Source organism: Rhinatrema bivittatum, chromosome 9 (genome assembly GCF_901001135.1).
Source record: "Rhinatrema bivittatum chromosome 9, aRhiBiv1.1, whole genome shotgun sequence".
Lineage (NCBI taxonomy): Eukaryota > Metazoa > Chordata > Amphibia > Gymnophiona > Rhinatrematidae > Rhinatrema > Rhinatrema bivittatum.
The window spans coordinates 236141941-236162302 of NC_042623.1; the positions used below are offsets into that span (position 1 = coordinate 236141941).

A 20362-nucleotide genomic window follows, 5' to 3' on the forward strand; every position below is an offset into this window, starting at 1 on the left:
AGAACTAACTGTGTTTGTGCGTCTGCGTTTAGCCCAGATGACCATGCCCACGGGCAGATGACCATGCGCATGGGCATGGTCATCTGCCTCAGTACCCAAGAATCCACCCAAACACTGCTTAACCATAACAATGCAGAATGAAGGTGTGCTACCGACGTTGCCATTGCTCTAATAGAGTGCGCTTTAAGGCGTCCCTGGAGCGGAAGGCCTGCTTGCTGGTAGCAGAAAGAAATACAGTCTGCCAGCAAGGAGGACAGGGTCTGCTTGCCCACCGGGATTCCCAGTTTAGTTTTATCAAAGGAGAGAAACAGCTGGGTGGACTTCCTATGGTCTGCAGTGTGTTCCATATAAAAGGCCAGCGCAGGCTTGCAGTCCAAGGAATGCAGAGCCCGTTCACCTGGATGTGAGTGGGGTTTTGGAAAGAAAGTAGGCAAAACTATGGATTGATTTAAATGGAACTCAGAGACTACTTTCGGTTGAAATTTAGGATGAGTGTGAAGGACTACCCAATCATGAAGAAATTTTGTGTAAGGGGGGTAAGTAACCAGCGCTTGTAGCTCACTGATCCTGCGAGCAGACGTCAAAGCAAGAAGGAAGAGCACCTTCCAAGTGAGATGCTGTAACTTGCAGGAATGCAGAGGCTCAAACGGAGGTTTCATGAGTCACACTAATACTACATTAAGGTCCCAAGCAGGGGCCGGGGGACAGAGATTGGGCATGAGGTGAAGCAAGCCCGTCATAAAGCGCACTACTTAGGGTTGTGTCGAAATGGAGACATCCCCTGCCCCCTTATGGAAGGCGGTCACCGCACTGACATGTACTCTAATGGAGGAAGTTTGTAGACCCGACTACGAGAGGTGCCAGAGGTAGTCTAAAAACTTTGTTGTGGGGCAGGTAAAAGGATCTAACTCCTTTGAAGTGCACCACAGTGAAAATCTTTTCCATTTAGAATGATAAGATCTTCTAGTAGTAGGCTTTCGTGAAGCTTCCAGATCCTGGGATACAGAGTCCAAAAGATTGAGCGGTCGCAAGATTAGCCTTTCAACATCCAAGCTGCCAGCGACAAGGCCTGAAGGTTGGGATGGCGCAGTTGTCCGTTCTTCTGAGATATCAGAAACTGATCTGTGCCCAGGCAAATCTGTGGACGAACTGAGAGGTCGCGAAGGATGGGAAACCAAACCTGACGCGGCTATGATAATCATGAGGCCGTTGTCCCGGCATAGCTTCACAAGAGTCTTGCTGATGAGAGGAAGTGGGGGGTTGGCATACAGGAGACCTGTTGCCCAAGAGAGGGCGAAGGCGTCCCTCAGTGGAGTTTTGTAACTGCGATGTAGGGAGCAGAAGTTCTCCACCTTGCGATTGTGAACCGATGCAAAGAGGTCAATGCTCGGATATCTCCACTTCTGAAATATCTGATCCGCCACTGTGAAGTTTAGGGACCACTCTTGGGGCTGAAATGCACGACTGAGTTTGTCCGCTAGAACATTGTCCATGCCCGCCAAGTAGGTCGCTCTCAGTAGCATGGAATGAGAGAGAGCTAAAGCCCAAATTTGCACTACTTCCTGACACAGGAACTGTGGTACATCAACTGCTTGTTGATGTATCACATTGCTACTTAATTGTCTGTTTTGATTAGGATTGTTTTGTTGGATAAGCAATCCTTGAAGGCTAGATGGGCATATCTGATTGCCCTGAGCTCCAGAAAGTTTATCTGATGTTGTGCTTCTGCTTCAGACCAGGTTCCCTGAGTTTGCAGGTGGTTGACATGTGCTCCCCAACCTAGAGTGGAAGCATTGGTTGTCAGAATCAGCTGAGGTTCCGGAGCCTGGAACAGTAGCCCTTTAAGCAGGTGGGACTCTTGGATCCACCAAGCCAGTGAGAGACGAAGCCTCCTGGTGACATGGACAATGTTGGACATTGAATGCTGGGCCTGGGACCACTGGGATTTTAATGTCCGCTGCGTTACTCACATGACAAGTCAAGCCATTGGGGTAACATGATCCGAGGACTCCATATGTCCCAACAAGACAAGGATATAACGAGTAGTCGTGATTCGGCAAGACTGTAGAGTGTGCGCAAGCACTGCTAGCGTATGAGCTCGGTCCGTGGGAAGGAAAGCTTTCGCTTGGATAGTGTCGAGATCTGCTCCAATAAAGGAGAGGGATTGCGATGGAATCAGATTGGACTTCTGTTAATTGATTAGAAATCCCAAGGACAGTAGTAGCCGCACGGAGAGATGGAGGGAGTGAAGAACTTCCTCCGGAGACCGAGCACTCAGTAACCAGTCGTCTAGATAAGGATAGACGTGAGTGCCTAGTCGTCTTAAGTATGCGGCTACAACTGGCAGGCATTTCGTGAAGATATGAGGGGCCGATGCCAGGCCGAACGGAAGCACTCGGTACTGGAAGTGCTGGTTTCCGACGAGGAACTGGAGGTATTTTCTGTGAGACGGGTTAATTGCTGTGTGTATGTATGCGTCTTTTAGATCTAGAGAGCAAAGCCAATCCCCCTACTGGAGAAGAGGGAATAGAGAGCCCAAGGTTACCATTCTGAACTTCTCCTTTTGAAGATGTTTGTTTAGGGCACGAAGGTCTAATATAGGGCGAATGCCGCCCGTCTTTTTTGGTATTAAGAAGTATCAGGAGTAGAAGCCCTGTCCCCTTTGGAAAGGAGGAACTGGCTCTACGGCCTGCAGGAGGGAAGCTATCTCCCCCTGTAGGAGTTGAGAGTGGTCGGAGGAAGTCCACCCCAGCCAAGGTGGCGAGTCCGACGGTATGGAGAGGAAGTTTAGATGGTAACCTTGAGCTACGACCGACTGGACCCACTGGTCCGTGGTGTCCTTGCGCCACATGGTGGTGAAGTGGCAGAGCCAGCAGGGATGGCAGAGGGGGAAGATGACAATTGCTGTCTAGCGAGGAGTCAAAACATCCAGGCAGGGCCAGGTTGCGCAGGTGGCTGTGTCTTCTGAGGCCTGGGTTGCCGAGGTGGAGGCTTTTGATAGGGTCTATATGGAAGAGACCGAGCTGGTGGAGGGTAGTTTGTTCGTGCTTTGTAAGCCGTTCTTTTTGCCTCTCTCCTGAACGGCCATTTAGAAAAGGTAGAGAAGTCAGCATGTACAGCGGAAAGCTGCCGCAGCATCTCATTATGATCTTTGAGTTGAGCGATAGTTTCTTGGATCTTCTCACCAAACAGATTGTCCCCCATACAGGGGAGGTCTGCTAAGCGGTCTTGTACCTCTGGGCGCAAATCCGGGGATTTTAGGCAGGCCCACCTCCTTGCACTTATTCCGGCCGCTGATAACCTATATATGTATTTTATTATTTTTTAATCGATTATAGTATAATTTAATGTTATTATTTATAGGGTTTTATTTTAATTTCTAATTTAGTTTTATCATTTATAATATTTTATTTGTTTTAAGACTTGTCGTTAAAGACAGTCAGTTGTTTGATTGTAAACCGACTTGAAGTGTATACAATATGTTCGGTATATAAAAATGTTTAAATAAATAAATAAATAAATAAATAAATAAATAACCTGGAAGCCGTATCAAAGATATAAGCTGATCTAACCTCATGCTTACCTGCATATAAGCCCTTTTTTACAATGGAGTTCAGTTGGTCTTGGAACTGATCCGGGAGAGACTCAGAAAATTCCTGTAATTGCTTGAAAAAATTCCTATTGTATTGGGTCATATAAAGTTGACATGCCGCAATACGAGAGATTAACATAGAGCCATGGAACACTCTACATCTAAAAGCATTGAGGAATTTTTGTTCCTTCCCAGGAGGTGCCGAAGAATGAGGCCGTGGTCTCCTGGCCTTCTTCTGGGCAGATTCCACCACCACCGAATGATGGGATAACTGAGTTTTTTGGAAACCAGGTGCCAACTGGACCAAATAGGTAGCATCAGTCTTATGGTTGACCGGAGGGACCGTACCTGGGTGCTCCCAGTTGCACTGCAGAAGATCAAGCAGGACATCATGAACTGGGATGGACATTATTTCTTTCGGTGTGTCAACGAACTGAAGGACTTCCAGCATTTTGTGCCTGGAGTCTTCTTCAGTTTGAAGGGCAAAAGGTATAGTCTCCGACATTTCCTTAATAAAATTAATGAAGGAGAGGTCCTCTGATGGAGACCTGCGTCTTTCTTCAGGTGGAGAAGGCTCAGACGGGATATCACCAGTATCTTGGGAATCGGAAAAGTTATCAGACCACGGTTGGTAAGGTCGATCGCCAGCACCCAACGGTGGCTCAGAAGGTAGAAAAAGACCTTCTCTGACCGGAGGAGGTCGGGGCACCAAGTGTATCGGTGCCAGCATTGGTGGCCTCGGAGCTGGCATCGGTGAAGGACGAAGAGGCCCTGAAGGCAATGGTGATCTTGAGAGATGCCTCGGTGGAAATGCTCCAGAAGGCCCTGGAACTGGGTCCGGCATCGATGGATCCTCCTCATCCGAGGAGAGATGAATGGGCATTGAAGGACCGAGCGGTATCGGTGTTTTCCCTGGTGCCGATGGCAGAGCACCGATGAGGAAATCCAGCTTGTCAAGGAGCGGAGCAAGCATCAGTGGCATTGGTTCCGGAGTTGGCACAGGAACCGGCATCGGTGTCGATGGCTTCGGAAGGGAGGGCCTGCACCACTGCCTCTTGCACCATCCAGTGCAATTCCTCACGGAACACTGGTGCGGCTAACACCAGGTCCGGAGTAGGAGGCATGGATGGCATCGCCGGAGGGTCCACCGGACCCAGTAGAGTCTCGGCTGCCACACCCATGGAAGGCGGCTCAGAGGAGGTTTGGGGCTCCTCAGCATGGGTCTTTTTCCTCAGTGGCTCGATGGATTTGGAAGATGAAGCCACTGGTGCACCTGGCTCAGACGCCACGGATTTGCGATGCCTATGCCGATGCTTCTCTCGGTGCTTGGCTTTACCTGTGGCTGGCACCAAGGACATAGATGTAGTAGTCTTCGACATTGACCTAGAGTCATCGGTGTCCGACCGATAGCGCGACTTGGCTGGCAACAGCACCGATGACGCGGAAGTCTGCGATGGAGGGCGCTGCTGTGCATGAAATAACAAAGTCATTTTTTCCAACTGAGCCCGGCGGCCCTTCGGGGTCATTTGGGCGCAGCTGGTACATGAATCCACGTCATGGGTCGGGCCCAGACAAAGTACACAGACCTGGTGAGGGTCTGTGATAGACATTGTCCTAGGACAATTGGGGCACCGACGAAAACCCGTCGCCATCGTTGCCATCGAAAATTTAGGCCACGCACGTGGTTGGTGCCTGTCAGGCCTAAAGCGGTAACCGATGGGAACAGACCGAAAACCATACGGACGCGTTTATCGATGACAAAGAAGGGAGACCCCGATGGGGTGAAAACCTTTGCAAATTTGCAAAGAAATTCCTGAAGAAAAAATTCCTGTCAGGAACGTGTGATAGAGCTCCTAAGTCCACGTGGCAAAAGCTGCGCGGAAAAAAAAAGACTGGGAGACCCCTGCTGGATGCAGGGTTAGTACCATGCTGGGTCATGCTCAGTGGTGCCAGTCAAAGTTCTAGAAACTTTGACAAAAGTGTTCCATGATTGGGCTCCATCCTGATGATGTCACCCATATGTGAGGACTACCATCCTGCTTGTCCTGTGAGAAATATCTAAATAAAACAGCTATGACAGCCCCTTTGGAATTAAGCAAAAAGAAAAAGGATCTTGCAAAACCCACACTGATAACAGTGTAAAATATTATGGGATGACAGAATATGATCCTCTGTGGCCCAACTGGCATCTTGAAACTTCTAATCTCCACCTGCTGCCGGCTCCTCTCCTTTCTGTGCGATGCAAATAGCTAATTTGTTCAGATGGGAGGAGGTTAGAAACACTGGGCTGCCATCTCCAGTCAGTCCACAGAAGAGGAGAATTGGAAGGTGACAAGATGAGGAAGGGGGGCTGGCTGTGAGGGGAAGAAGAGGAAGGATGGAAGTTTGTGTAAGATTGGAGGGTAAAAGAAAGGGGGGAAATGATTTGTAGTGGGGGATGTTTGAGAAAGCATGAAAGGAGGCAGCTTTTACGGGAAAAGAGAAGTGGTACAGCTGAAGATGATAAAGGGAGTAATCTAGCGAGAAGGAGAAGGAGATGGAGGGTTGAGAATAGAGACTTGGAGAGGTGTAGGGCTGGGACAAGAAGAACTAGAGGGGAGTAGGAGGAATGACATCTAGCTATAAGTGTATAGTGAGGCAGAGACAGAGAGAAAATTGAGAAAAACGAGAAGATGGAGATGACAGTGAATGATCAATGTCAGAGAGAGAGGAGAAACTGAAGTTGACAGGAGCAAGAACAAACTGAAAATGGACAGGAGAAAAAAAAGGGAGTTAGGAGACTGACAAGAGAAGATCAGAAAACAAATATGAGAACCAAAGTGATTAGAGAAATGTCCAGACAACAAAGAGAAAAAAAAATTTAATTTTCAGTTTAGTGAATAGAATATGTCAGCTTAGGGAAATGTGCATCTCTGATTATTTTTGCATTTTTCACAATACAAGAGGAAATGCATTTGCTTCTAATTTATTTAGTGTTGCACTGCATGAGGCAGCTGGCTTCTTGGTGCTTCCATTTCAGTTTTTGATTATGTTTCTATTTCTAATTTGTGGTCCTTTATTCTGTATTTGGTGAGGATCTGTTTGTGTTCTGCATGTGTGACAGAGGTGAAGGATTTTGCTAGTGTTTAGCTTCTGTGTAGGTTTCTGTAGCAATCCAGTTTTTATTTTCCAGTACTAAGTGTATCAGTGTTCTAGGTCCCATTACTATATTTGCAGTGCTGCCTTTTCATAGGAAGGGTTGTGGCTGTGTTGTTATGGTATGGTATAGCATCAACAAAATGGTTTGGCAATGATTCACAGTCCACAGCACTTGTGAGTCGTTCGAAACTATGCTTTTAATAACGTCATAAAGCAATATAACAACTGCTCAACCAAGGAGGTTATCTGTATTATTTGCTGCCCCTGTTTCCGCTCCATGTCAGTAAAACGTCACAGATGGTCTGCACTCTTGATATTCACTCATAGCTCCTGTCTACCACTCGTGCATGAAAATGCTCCCTTGGTTTCCCGTTGGGTAAGCGCTCAACATGTTCCTGAAGACCTTCGCTTGTTTGTTATTGCATTCTAATTCCCCCCGTGCCCGCGGCGGCAATTTCTTTTGTTTTTTTATTACAACAAGAGCAATGGCGGATACATCATCTGAATACAATACACCCTCTTGGAATAAATCCTGAATTAGATCAGTTGGTTTTCTTCTAATACCAGCTGCTTTATTGTGTACCTCCTCTTTATTTACTCTGGGTTCCCCCTGATGTAACGCTGATGTCATTATGACAGTATTTGATCATGTGATTCTTGTATTGGTGCATTTTTGCAAACTTCTTTTTAACTGTCGCTTGCTGGTTGCTTTCTCTTGATGTAAGATACGTATTGCCATTTTTGAGGTGAGGACTGCCTCTTTTTTGTTTTAATTTACCATGCAATTTGATAACTACTGTCACCAAGATTTGTCCATATTAATTAGCATTTCCTTATTTGAAGGCTTAGGCCTAGATTTTCTAAGACACAGTGGCATCGTGAATCGCGCGGTACGGGGGGGGGGCGGTGGGGCGGGCCTGCGATAGCCGTGGTGCGATTGCTGCCGGCTTTCGCACCCAATAGTGCCATCGTAAAAGGTGGTGCTATTGGGCGCGAAATTGGAAGCGAAAAGGCTCCTTACCTTTTCGCCGTCCATGCTGTCTTCGCGGAATCCGCCCCAGTGCCGCCCCAACTCCTCCTGTTCCAGTCTTGACGCCACCCCTTTTTAGTGATTGCACGTGAAAAAAAAGTCCCTTTTCGCATGTGATCGCTTTGAAAAATGACCCCCTTAGTCCTTTCCTCCCAACACAGTTTACGAAACACGGTCCATGTTGGGGGACTGTGAATAGCAGTTGTTATATTTGGAATGACATTCATATGAAGTTATTAAAAGCATCATTTTGAACAGCTTACAAGTGTTGTAGACTGTGAATCATTGCCAAACCATTTTGTTGATGTTTGTGATATTGGTGATTTGGCATTTCCACCTATACTGTATTGCGTTTATGGTATGGTATAGCTACAAAATAATTCTGAGTGTGTTTCGGGCAGGGTTTTGTGGTGCATCACAATGTGCCTGGTAGTGGAGGGAGTTTGCTGTTAATGAGATCTAGAACCTAGTTAGTTTAATATAATTAAAAAAAAAATCACACTTTTTTCAACCCCTACAAGGTAGAGATTATTAATCAATTGGGTAGATGTTAGGGGTCAGTTTGGCTCAAAGTTAAGGATCACATCCATACAAATAAAAAGGTCGGATGTTTGGGACCAGGTACAAATTTATGTTTACTTATAGATTATAAATAATAGTGTGTTAAATTTTTTAAAAAACTATTTGGCCAAAAACTATTTGGCCAAAAACTAAGTGTGCCATGATCCTGTACACAACACATGGCATCACATGGCTCGTGATGCCATGTGTTGTGTACAGGGTCATGGCACACTTTGTCACTTGACATAGGTGCCAAATTGCCTGGATATGGCTCTAAATTTTCAGGCTTCCAGTCAGCAGATTGCCAGAACTTGATTCTCTTTCTCTGACACCCTCATTGGCATCCTTCTTCCAGAGTTTATCTTATTACATTGACTCCAGTATATTCCTCACTTCTTTGGGTTTGCTGATTCATATCATCTGGTCTTCCTGTTTCCAGTGTTTATTTATGCCTCTTACTGCGTTCCTGTTTAGAACTGGTTCAGGGATTACTACCTAAGCCTTGCTGGCCATCAGCACCTGAAGGCTAAACCTAAGGGGAAGCTGGCTATCACAGGCAGGGGATGCCCTGCCGCTGTTCCAATTGGAACCCATCTGACTTGCCTTGCCAGTGTACCAGCCACTTCGGCCTTGGGAGTCATACTCTCAGCAGACTATACCATCACAAGAATGAGTTGTTGCTAATTATTTAAATAAAAGGAATAACAAGCTACTAAGCTCATATCCCCCCCATGCAAGAGAACGAGTATTAACTTTGTCAGGGTCATGTGTTGTGAGAAAAGTAACCGAAACCCAACCCAATGATTTTTCTTGGGGGCAGCACCCACCCTACGGAACTCACTCCCAGAAGAGCTTTGCTAAATGCATGACTATTCCTGTTTCAGAAAACATGTTAAAGCCTGGTTCTTCTAACTTGCTTTTAATGCCAAGTCATAACTGCTTCCACCGTGGAAATCAGCTATGCAATGGAATATACCTCCACACATATAATGTATTAAATTAACTTCAATAAACTGACAAGCAACATTCTTGAGTGCTCTTTGCTTTACTGAGATTACATCTATTTATTTTAAAGCTTTTGCTGTACTGAGATAATGTATATTTATTTTAAACCTAGGTGTGACTTGATTGTAGATTTATTTGCAAGTTCATGTTGCGGACGTGGACCCTTAGACTGAGGTGGAGTTGATGCAACCTGCAGGAAGAAGGCCTGCAAGTCCCACAGTTGGCAGGCGAGCTGGCTGAAGCAGAGGCCCAACCGGAGTTTCACCAATACCAGCCCAGGTTCCCCTTAGGTTGAAACCTTGGGTGCTGGGGCCAGCTGGACTTAGGCGTGGAGCTCTGTGGAGGTAAAGATCCGTTATGTAGGAGACATTGTGGGACACCACTAGAAGAGAGTGGAGTCAGTGTTGGGCAGTGGTCAGGGCAGGCGGCAGGTAAACAGAGTCTGATTCGGGCTGGGTCAGAGGAAGGCAGAGTTCTCTCAGCAAAGTGGTTCAGGCAGTGGTTGGGGCAGGCAGAGTTTGATCAGAGATGGAGAAGCAGGCAGTGGTCGGTGGCTGGTGGAGGTCAATCAGCATCGAGGTCCAATCTGAGGTCAAGCTGGAAGTCCAATCCAAAGTCAAAGCCAGACGTCCAATCCGAGGAGATGAGGAAGAGGGACGAGGGACCACAGGACCAGGACAAGACACTGAAGACAGACAAGGAGAAGGCAGACCACGAAGACGGGAACTCAAACACAGACCAGACTGCCAAACAGAACCAGGAACAGAAGACAGGAACTTGGGGCGCCACACAGCAGGAACCAGGAAGCATGGATCAAGAAGCAGAAACCAGGAACCCGGACCTGCAGAGGTAATGCACTTCTCCAGAGGAGTCGACCTATTGCCAAGGCACTGGAGGGGTCTCAGCCTCTGTCCTTTATAGGGCTGGACTGATGACATTATCAGGAGGAGCCTCTGGGGAGTTCCCGCCACTGGCCCTTTAAATTTAGTGCAGTCAGAGCGCACGCGCCCTAATGTAGGTAAGGTCCTGAGGTCTCAGCTGCAGCCTGCTGCATAGGAAAGCATCCATCATTGGAGTGCAGCATCAAAGTGCAGCTTCCTGCCACGTTATAGAGGTCCGGACTGTTGCACTGGAGGTGGACCTTTGGGTCGAGGTGGGGTTGACGCTACCTGTAGGAGGGATCCTACGAGTTCCCACTGTCGGCAGGCAGAGAGGGCTGACGGATGGAGGCCGGCTGGTGCTTTACCAGTACCAGCCCTCATTCCCCGCAGGTTAAGCCTTTGGGTGCTGGGGCTGGCTGGACTTAGGTGGCCTCCGTCAGTGGTCGTTGATGGGTGGATCGAGGTCAGCCCCGAGGCAGCAAACAGTATAGGTACCAGTCTGTACTGGACAAGGCGGAGTCCCGGAGACCCGGGCGCCAATAGGAACACGGTCTGACAGAGGGTGCCCGAGCAAGAGCAGGCCGAAGCCTGAATGAACCACGTACAGGACAAAGGCTGAAGAGGCGTCTTTATGCAAGCTGGGTTCAGGGCTGGTGGCAGGCTGAAGCAGTGGCAAGCAAGGCTGAGGTCTGGATGAGAAGAGAGTCAAAGGATGGTCAAACGAAGCAGAAGTCCAGGGCTGGAGAGAAGCAACGGTGTGGTCAGGCGATGCAGAGGTCCGGGGCTGGGGAGAGGCAATGGAGTAGTCAGGCAATGCAGAGGTCCGGGATTGGAGAGAGGCAATGGAGTAGTCAGGCAATGCAGAGGTCCGGGGTTGGAGAGAGGCAATGAAGTAGTCAGGCAATGCAGAGGTCCGGGGCTGGAGAGAGGCAACGGAGTAGTCAGGCGATTCAGAGGTCAAACCAGGTTAGCAAACCAAAGGAGAGACGAAGGAACAGGAACTCATGAACGAGGAAACAGGAACGAAGGTAATCAGGATCAGGAACCAGGAACAGAAGAAGCAACGAGCACTGGACTAGCGAGGGGACCTGTTGCAAAGGCAATTTGAGAGAGCAGAGCCTGGCCTTACATACCGGAGCTTAGCCGATGTCATCATCTGGGGCCGCAGCCAGGTTCCCTAGGGAGGGGCGCGGCGTTGGTCGGGACGGCGTCTCTCCGTGGGCCACTTGGAGAGGCCCAACGCAGAGCATCAGGAACTATAGCAGAGCCGGAGACCCCAGGGGCAGCCCGAGGACGGAGCTGGTGGCTGGATCACTTTGAGAGAGGTGAGGGGCAGAGCTGCGGGTCTGCCGCGGTTGGCATGCGTAACACCGATGTCGGCGCCTAGTGGGAGGCTGGAGGCAGGTGCTGCAGATGGCCGCATCTTGCTGGGGAGGCGAGGTGTCAAGAGGATGCAAACGTGGGCATGGGCTGGAGGTAAGAGCGGCGGGCTGCAGGATGGGCCCGTGGTCTGACGAACGCAACAGTACTGTCTCCCCTAAACCCCTTCCCTAAGGGTTTAGGTTTCTTGAGGTTCATGGCATGAAATTCTCTCAGGAGGTTCTTATCAGGGATATTCGAGGCAGGATCCCACGTATTTTCTTCCGGAACGTATCCCTCCCAAGATATAAGGTACTCCCATCTCTTGGCTGTCATCTGATATCCAGGACCTCATTTACTTGATAGGTACCATCATCTTTCGAGGATACCCCTGTAAGGCCAGGAGAGGATTAGGGGTTTTATAAGCGAAACAAGAAATACGGTACGAATTCTGAGGGAACAGGTAAGCATGGTTGATAGGTTACTGGACCAAGCTGGCATAGGATCGGGAATTGCCTGATGTATCGGGAGGCAAGTTACATGGAGGGCATCTGGAGCCTGATGTGATGGGTGCTGAGCTAGACTTTGTTCCCTGGCTTGAACTGTGGTGCTGGTCTGTGATACTTATCTGTAGTCTGCCTTTTCAGCCGCTCTTTGGAGCAGGTCATTAGTGCATACCCAGAGTTCTTGGAGCTCCAGGGCAGTTAATTGAGCTGCCAGTGAGGGAACGGACAATGGTATGGGCAACAGGGGTGAATGTTGCCTTCCATATACATTTTGGAAGATTGTTGATCCTGTGGCAGTGTTGATGTGGGAGTTATGGGAAAATTCTGCCCATGGTAAGAGGGTGGCCCAGTTGTCATGATGATTGTTTGCATAAGTCCTAAGGAAGTTCTTCATTATGTGATTGGTTTACTTGGACTGTTCATTTGCTTGAGGGTGGAATGCTGTTGTATTATCTAGAGAAATATTATTTTTTTTACAGCAGGAATGCCAATGCTTGGCCGTAAATTGAGCTCCTTGATCAGAGACAATGTGTCTGGGCAGGCTGTGCAGGCAAAAGATGTGGTGCGTGAACAAGCGAGCCAGAGCCGTGGGAACAAGCGAGCCAGAGCCGTGGGAAATCCAGGGAGCGAAATGAAATGAGCCATCTTTGAGAAGCGGTCGACTATGACCCAAATGATTGTGCAGCCATTAGAGAAGGGGAGATCCACTATAAAATCAGTAGACAAGTGGGTCCAAGGTTCCCTGGGGGCTAGCAATGGCTATAACAGCCCCCAGGGTCATCCTGACACGGGTTTCTGCTGCGTGCAGGTGGGACAGATGTCTACATAGGTTTGGACATCACTTTGCATCTGGGGCCACCAGTAGTATTGCTGGATCATAGCGAGAGACCGGACCTGTCCAGGGAGACCTGTGATGCTGGAGTTGTGGGACTATTTTAGTACTTTTTTACTGAGTTTGTGTGGAACAACCATCTTCCCTGGAGGGACGGTCATGGTGGTGGCCAAAAGGATCCGAGCCAGGTCAATAATATGTTTGTGAGGTCCTCTGCCAGGAAGGACCGGGAAAGGGTGTCTGCTTAAGGTTTTTGTTGGCTGGTCGATATTTTAGCTCAAAGTTGAAGCAAGCAAAAAACAAGGACCAGCGGGCCTGTTGAGCATTCAACCATTGTGCACAGTGGAGATGTTCTAGATTTTTGTGATCAGTGTAAATTGTAATGTGACATTGAGCTTCTTCGAGTCATTGACGCCATTCCTCCAGAGCAAGCTTAATGGCCAGAAGTTCTCTGTTGCCGATCCCATAAGTTATGCTCTGTGGGGGAAAATTTTCAAGAAAAGAAAGAGCATGGATAGAGAACTCCTTTATCTGAGTGCTGACTCTGGACCACTCCTACCCCCAGGGAGGATTTGTCTACTTTGACATTAAAGGGGTGAGTTGAATCTGGGTGATGGAGGCAGGGTTCTCGAAGGACGATGTCCTTCAACCTTTGGAAGGCGGTAATAGCCTCCGATGGCCAGACTTTGGTGTTTGCCTCTTTTCTGGGTTAGTGCTGTGTGTGGAGCCGCAGTTGTGGAGTAGTTGGGAATGAAATGCTGGTAATAGTTGGCAAAACCTAGGAATATTTGTAAGGCACATAGACCAGTCAGTTGTGGCCACTCTTGGATACTTTTAACCATATTGGGAAATATGTGGAAATTCATGCTGAAAATGATGTATCCTAGAAAAGGGAGGCTTTCTTTTTCAAATAGACACTTCTCAGTCTTAGCATACAATTTATTGTCTCGCAGTCTCTGAAGAACAAGTAATGTCTTTGGAAAAGATGAGAATGTCATCAAGCTATATGACACAGACATAAAGGAGGTCTCGGAAGATTTCATTCATCATTTTCTGAAGCACTGCAGGGGCATTACATTTATTTATTTATTTATTTATTTATTTATTTATTTAAAAATATTTATATACCGTTTTACCAACACAAGGTTGACCAAAGCGGTTTACAATAATAAAAATCTAAAATAAAATAATATTAATTAAACAAAAATAAATAAAATTATATCATAAAATAGATAAAATATTGTAAATAATTAACCTTATTTTAAACAAAACTAGAACAGATAGAAAACACGATAAGCAAACCTGACAGTCAAAATGATAAGAATGCTCCTTGCCATACAACATAGGATATATATGATGTTTCAAAGCAGTGCCCGTAAGAAGCCTAGCAGCTGAGTTCTGAATCAACTGCAGATGTCTAATAACAGTTTCAGGAAGACCCAAGTATAGCCCATTGCAGTAATCCAGACCCGAAAAAATCAGTGATTGAAGCACTGTTTGATAATCATGGGCAAAAAGCAGAGGATGTAATTGTTTTAATACCTGTAGTTTAAAAAAAGAATTTTTAACTAATTTGGAGATGTGTTGAGTTAATGATAAATTAGAATAAATCCAGATACCTACGTTCCTTGCTAGTCTGGTAATTGTAATCACATCATTACCTAAGGTAATATTAGCGGGGGGTGAATGACTGGGATTTTCTATATAACTGAGAAATATTATTTCTGTTTTTTTCTTGTTAAGTTTTAATCGATTATGAGCCATCCATTGCTCAATAGTTTTAATGTAAAGTTGGATCAGAGAAAAAGTATCCGACCAAGAAACCAAGCATTACAAGGTACTTGTAGTGTCTTCCACTCGTCTCCAGGATGAATCCAAATTAGGTTTTAGGCCCTGTGGAGGTCCAGTTTAGTGAAGACTCTGGATCCAAGAGGCGATTGAATAGTTCTGAGATAGAAACATAGAAACATAGAAACATAGAAATGACGGCAGAAGAAGACCAAACGGCCCATCCAGTCTGCCCAGCAAGCTTCACATTTTTTTCTCATACTTATCTGTTTCTCTTAGCTCTTTGGTTCTATTTCCCTTCCACCCCCACCATTAATGTAGAGAGCAGTGATGGAGCTGCAACCAAGTGAAATATCAAGCTTGATTAGTTATGGGTAGTAGGGGAAGTAATGAGTGGCAATGGGTAACAGTCTTTATTTGTAATTGAATTTAACCTTCAGTAGTTGATGCATGGGTGCAATGAGCTGTCTTTTTTGGAGATGAAGAAGTCAGCCCCAGCTGAGGAGGTAGAGGGCCATATGAAACCCCGATCAAGGTTTTCCTTGATATATTCAGTCATGGCTTTGGTCTCCAGGATGGGCAACGGATATACTCTGCCATGAGGGGGCTTGGAATTAGGCAGCAGGTCAATGGCACAGTCATAGACCCTGTGGGAGGGAAGAGTCTCTGCCTCCTTTTTGGAGAAGAAATCAGCATAGTCAGAGTACTGTGAAGGAGAGCCCCAAGAGGGCGGTGACCACAGGCAGGTGAAGTGGTGGTTCCACTTGCTGCAGGAAGGAATTGTGGCAGTAAGAGCTCCAGCTGAAGAGTTGTAGCGTGGACTAGTCAAACTGCAGAGAGGAGTTGTAACCATGGGAGGCCCAGTACAATAGGGTGTACCACTTTATCAATAATGTGGAAGACAAAACTCTCCACATGCAGAAGACTGGATCATATGATCAAGGGGCTGTGGCAAGGGTAATCCAGCCAGACAGTGGATCTCCGTGGACAGAGGAGATGATCAAGGGTGTCTTCCTGGGAACAATAGATGGCTGCAAGTGGTCGACGAGGGCCTTCATTATGAAATTCCCCTGGGAGCCAGAATCAACCAAGGCCTAGCTGGTAAACTCTTGGTTATTCGCAGGAAAGGGTAAAAGTAGGGATTAAGTAAGGAATATGGTATTGTTAGAGGAAAGGGAAATGGGCTTTGCCTGCCATCAGAGTCTGTTTTTATATGAGCATTTATGATGATGACATTTCAGCTCGACAGTCAAATCTCTCCCTTCACAGTGAAGGACTGTGTGCTTTGCCTGTGCAGCAGAGCAATAGCTTGGGTTCCCTAGTAACATATGTCCTTTATGCAAACTATCATATTTTCCTTACAAATCTGACTTGCAACCAAGGCTTATAAATAAATAACACCTACTGCACCTGCAGACTTATTGATTGATTAACGTTTGGTTTTCATGCCAAACATGAAAAAAATCATTTGCTATGTGTAAACATATCTTTCTCATGAGTCGATACTAATGAGGAATATTCACTTCATATCCTTTTCATTTTGCATGAAAGTATTTTTCCTACTCCTTCTGTTTGGACTTCCAGCTCAATTGGACTCAGCCTCCTCTGGGCTATGGCATCATGATTCTTCATTTGCAACCACCTTGGGGATTTTTTTCTCTATTTCATATGCCCCTCCCAACTTACTTTAGTCCAGTCATTATAACGATAGTCCTCAGCTGGGGGCAATGTACCAGGGCACCTTCTGTTTATCAGGAGTCCTAAATCTGGTTGCTAGGTGCCACCATTGAGTGTGACACCCTCCCCACAAGGGGCTGTGAATGCTGCCACCACAATATCCCCGCCCCCGCCGACTCAGACCCAGGAATCAAACCTGCATTGTAGTGTGCGATGCTGCCATTAAGCCACCAGGCCAGTCCTGGTATTTCACATCTTAACCCTGGTGCTGGTCAGACACTGTTATGAAAATGTTATCTACAACATCCTCCTCCTTGAGTTATAAAACCTAATTTCAGTATATGAGCTTCAAGCACTCCAAGGCATCTACAATAACTTTGCTCCTCAATTCTCAGGGATACCCAGCAGATATATATATATATATATATATATACAGAGAAAGATGGATTTACATATATGTATTGCTATGCTTCATTCATGCAATTAAGATTTCAAGTTCATGGTCATTTGCCAATTGGTTTCAGAATCTTCCTGACTCTGCAGTTTCCCTTCACTGTCCATATCACCGAATCTTAAAAGTTCCTTCTACACCCTCATGCGAATTCTTTGATACTGACTCCATAACCCAGATTTTTTTTTTATGTTGGCCAGATTATTAAAACACATTCTTTATTTTGATAAAGAAGGGATTAATTCCCTGATGGTCCAGCTGTTGCAAAGCTTTGCAGGCACCTACACCTAACTCTTCTCTGGCTGCATTTCACACACGTATTGCCTCTCCCTTCCCTTACTTAGAAAATTTCACCCAAATTGTTAAGAATTTCCATTGCAAGTTACAAAATGCTTTGCATCTAATTCAGCGAAGCGACTTCAAAGGTGGCAACATCCTGGCACACAGCCTGCAGGTGAAATAAAACTAAACATGTAGAATTCTTACGCTAAAGGGAGCTGGTCCCAGCTCTGGGGTGGAAAGAGTTCTTCTCATTCTAAGGTTTTATGAATAAAATGTTGCATGGTTTCAGACATTCAGATTTTTCACAGGAAACACAGAATTTGTATATTCTGCTATCGGTGACTCTTACAGTATTAATAAAGAAGCCAACAATTTATTTGGCTGATCCAAATTTTTTTTGTATCTAAAAAGTTTTTATTGAACAACAAAACAACTGAAACATAACATATAAAGCAGCAGACAAAAATTATAGAAAGTAAACAGCAAATATCCAAATAATATGGTAAGGAATAAATCATCCAGCATCAATAACATGAGAAAAGAACAAAGAGAGAACAACATGTTCCCCTTCCTCTCCAGACAAGGAAAGACAAGAGTCATCAATAAAAAAACAAAATCCCACACTAAGTGAAATTTTTAAATCTGAAAAAAAATAGAACTCAAATTGGCCTGAATGTTTGGGCATCAACATTAGCTAGGGTATACAACTGCCCATTAAGTTCTCCAAATACAATGACATATCTACCACTTTTATCCAGTATTTGATCCTGGGCTACAAAAGGGCAATGTTTAGCAATTAAAATGGTCACACCCCACTTATTAGAAGTAAAATGAAAAGACTATAATCGGAGAAAATTCTTTTTCACTCAATGCACAATAAAGCTGTGGAATTTGTTGCCAGAGGATATGGTTAGTGCAGTTAATGTAGCTAGGTTCAAAAAAGGTTTGGATAAGTTCTTGGAGGAAAAGTCCATTAACGGCTATTAATCAAGTTTACTTAGGGAATAGCCACTGCTATTAATTGCATCAGTAGCATGGGATCTTCTTGGTGTTTGGGTAATTGCCAGGTTCTTGTGGCCTGGTTTGGCCTCTGATGGAAACAGGATGCTGGGCTTGATGGACCCTTGGTCTGACCTAGCATGGCAATTTCTTATGTTCTTATGTTCTTACCAACCTAGCTCTTTTGTAATTTCACATGTTCAGCTGAAGAAAGGTGGGTTTCCTGCAAGAAGGCAATTGAAGCTCCAACCTTCTGTAATTGAGCCAACAACCTTTTCCTCTTAATTGCGAATCCCACACACATTCCAAGAAATTAATTTCAATATCATAATGTAAGAGAGAGAAAAATATAATGAACAATACAAAACAAGCAAATAAGGGAATCCACTAACATTAACTTTAAGAAAAATGCAGTACTATTCTCATCCATACATAAGTAAACAGCATAATTCGGGGAATACAACCCTGATGCAAAGCTCCTCCTTGAAAATACTCCAATGAACCCTCTTTTCCCCTCCAACTCCATCACCCAGAGAGAATCAAACAGAGAGAGAAAACAGAGTAAAGATCTACCCAGCACCAGTGGAGGGGAAAAAACCTTTCTCTCTCTCTCTCTCTCCTTCAAGTCCAGTCACCAGAAAATACTCCAAAACTCAACATCACAAACAAAAAATTCAGCGGCCTTGTAAGAAGAGGGAGAGGTATTGTAAACCTAAAGTTCAAAATTGCCCCGATAAGTCCGTCTCCTGCTCTGCAGCATCAATAGATGTCATACGTAGATGTTTACAGCCACTGGAGGCTTTGTAATGTTTAGGGGTAACTAAACCAGGATGAGTCCTGTCCCCACTTTCCAACCACTCTACTACTGAGTTCCTCAGCTAGATCCAGGCATAGTTCGATCTCCGTCACATGGTAACGATGATTGTATTTAAAAAATTAGGGGAAAGGGGAAACCCCATCTATACTTGACATCCTTCTCTTGCAGAAATTGGATAAGTGGACAGAAGTTTTTCTTTTTTTGCAAGGTGAGCTGAGAGAGGCTGGCAAAAATTTTTATCTTCTCCACTTTAAAATCAAGAAGCTTTTTATTACGGACAGCATGCGTCAGTGCCTGTTTGTCTTCAAAGTAGTGACAACACACTACTATGGTGCGGTTCACAGAGATCCTTGAGTCTAAATTCTTGGTTATTCTGAGTGCTCTATTAAGTTTTATCTCCCATTTCTCACTTCCCAGAAAAAATAGACAATAGAGCTCTTTAACAATCAAGAAAACATCTTCAGCTTCTAAGTTTCAGACTCCAAGAACATGTACATTATTCCTCCTTTGCCTGTTCTCTAGATCCTCCTCCTTCTCCTTAATTAACTTGTGGTCTAACTGAAGGGCCTTAATTAATCTACTTTTGAAAAACTGTTATAGAGTCAATATGTTCTCCTCTGGCATCCAGAAACCGCTTCAGATTTCAACTCAGAAACGGCTTTATTTATGTCCAATTGTAGCATTTAAATGCTGATTTTTCCCATTGGGCTCTTTGCTCAAATTTTATCAGCCTACATGAGCCCTAAGATTGCTCCAACTTCACCTTCTCGAAGTTCCATCTCCTAAGATAGCCCAAACGCATATTACCAGAGAATGCGCCTTTTCAGTGGCTGGACCGACATTCTGGAATACACTTCCATTAGATTTGAGACAATCAGAATCACTTAAGGTTTTTAGGATAGGAATAAAAACATTTTTATTTAAACAATGTTATTTCTGATAGTCTACATTATGTTTTATTTTCATTTATTTTATTTCGTTTTTATCTGTTTTAATTGGCCGGTACCGTATTGAGCGATTAAGAAATACAATAAATGTAAATGTAAATATATTTTAATTTGCGCCACTAATTCCGTCATATCTGATTTGGTGACAATCTGATCTGAGACTGAGCCCTCTGCTTCAGATGCTAGGACCGCAGAGATACCCATCATATTGCCCCCAGAGCTTTGAGGCCCTGCAGGATTTCTGCTGAATTTTGCTGAAACTTGAGAATATTTGGACTTAGATCCCACTGCAGAACAATAAATCACTCAAAAGACGTCAGTTTCACAACTTATGTAGTGAAAAAGGTCTGGCATCAAAAAAAAAAAAAATTATAACATGCAGTACCACAATAAAAACAATTTTATTGCCAACAAAAAATAGAAAGGGAAAAAAACAACAGGGATTTGGCACAAGCTCACAGGACAGCATATACAGAGCATTCGAGGCCCTTTTTCTC

The 20362-nt window shown here is 45.2% G+C and overlaps 1 protein-coding gene across 1 annotated transcript in view; it reads left to right on the top strand.

The window, feature by feature from the left end:
* The window catches only part of MCF2L2 (MCF.2 cell line derived transforming sequence-like 2), a 774003-nt gene that overhangs the window by 287585 nt on the left and 466056 nt on the right, over positions 1-20362 (top strand). Inside the window, 1 exon segment of the mRNA XM_029615373.1 lies at positions 11074-11099. Coding sequence (XP_029471233.1) covers positions 11074-11099 — 26 coding nt within the window.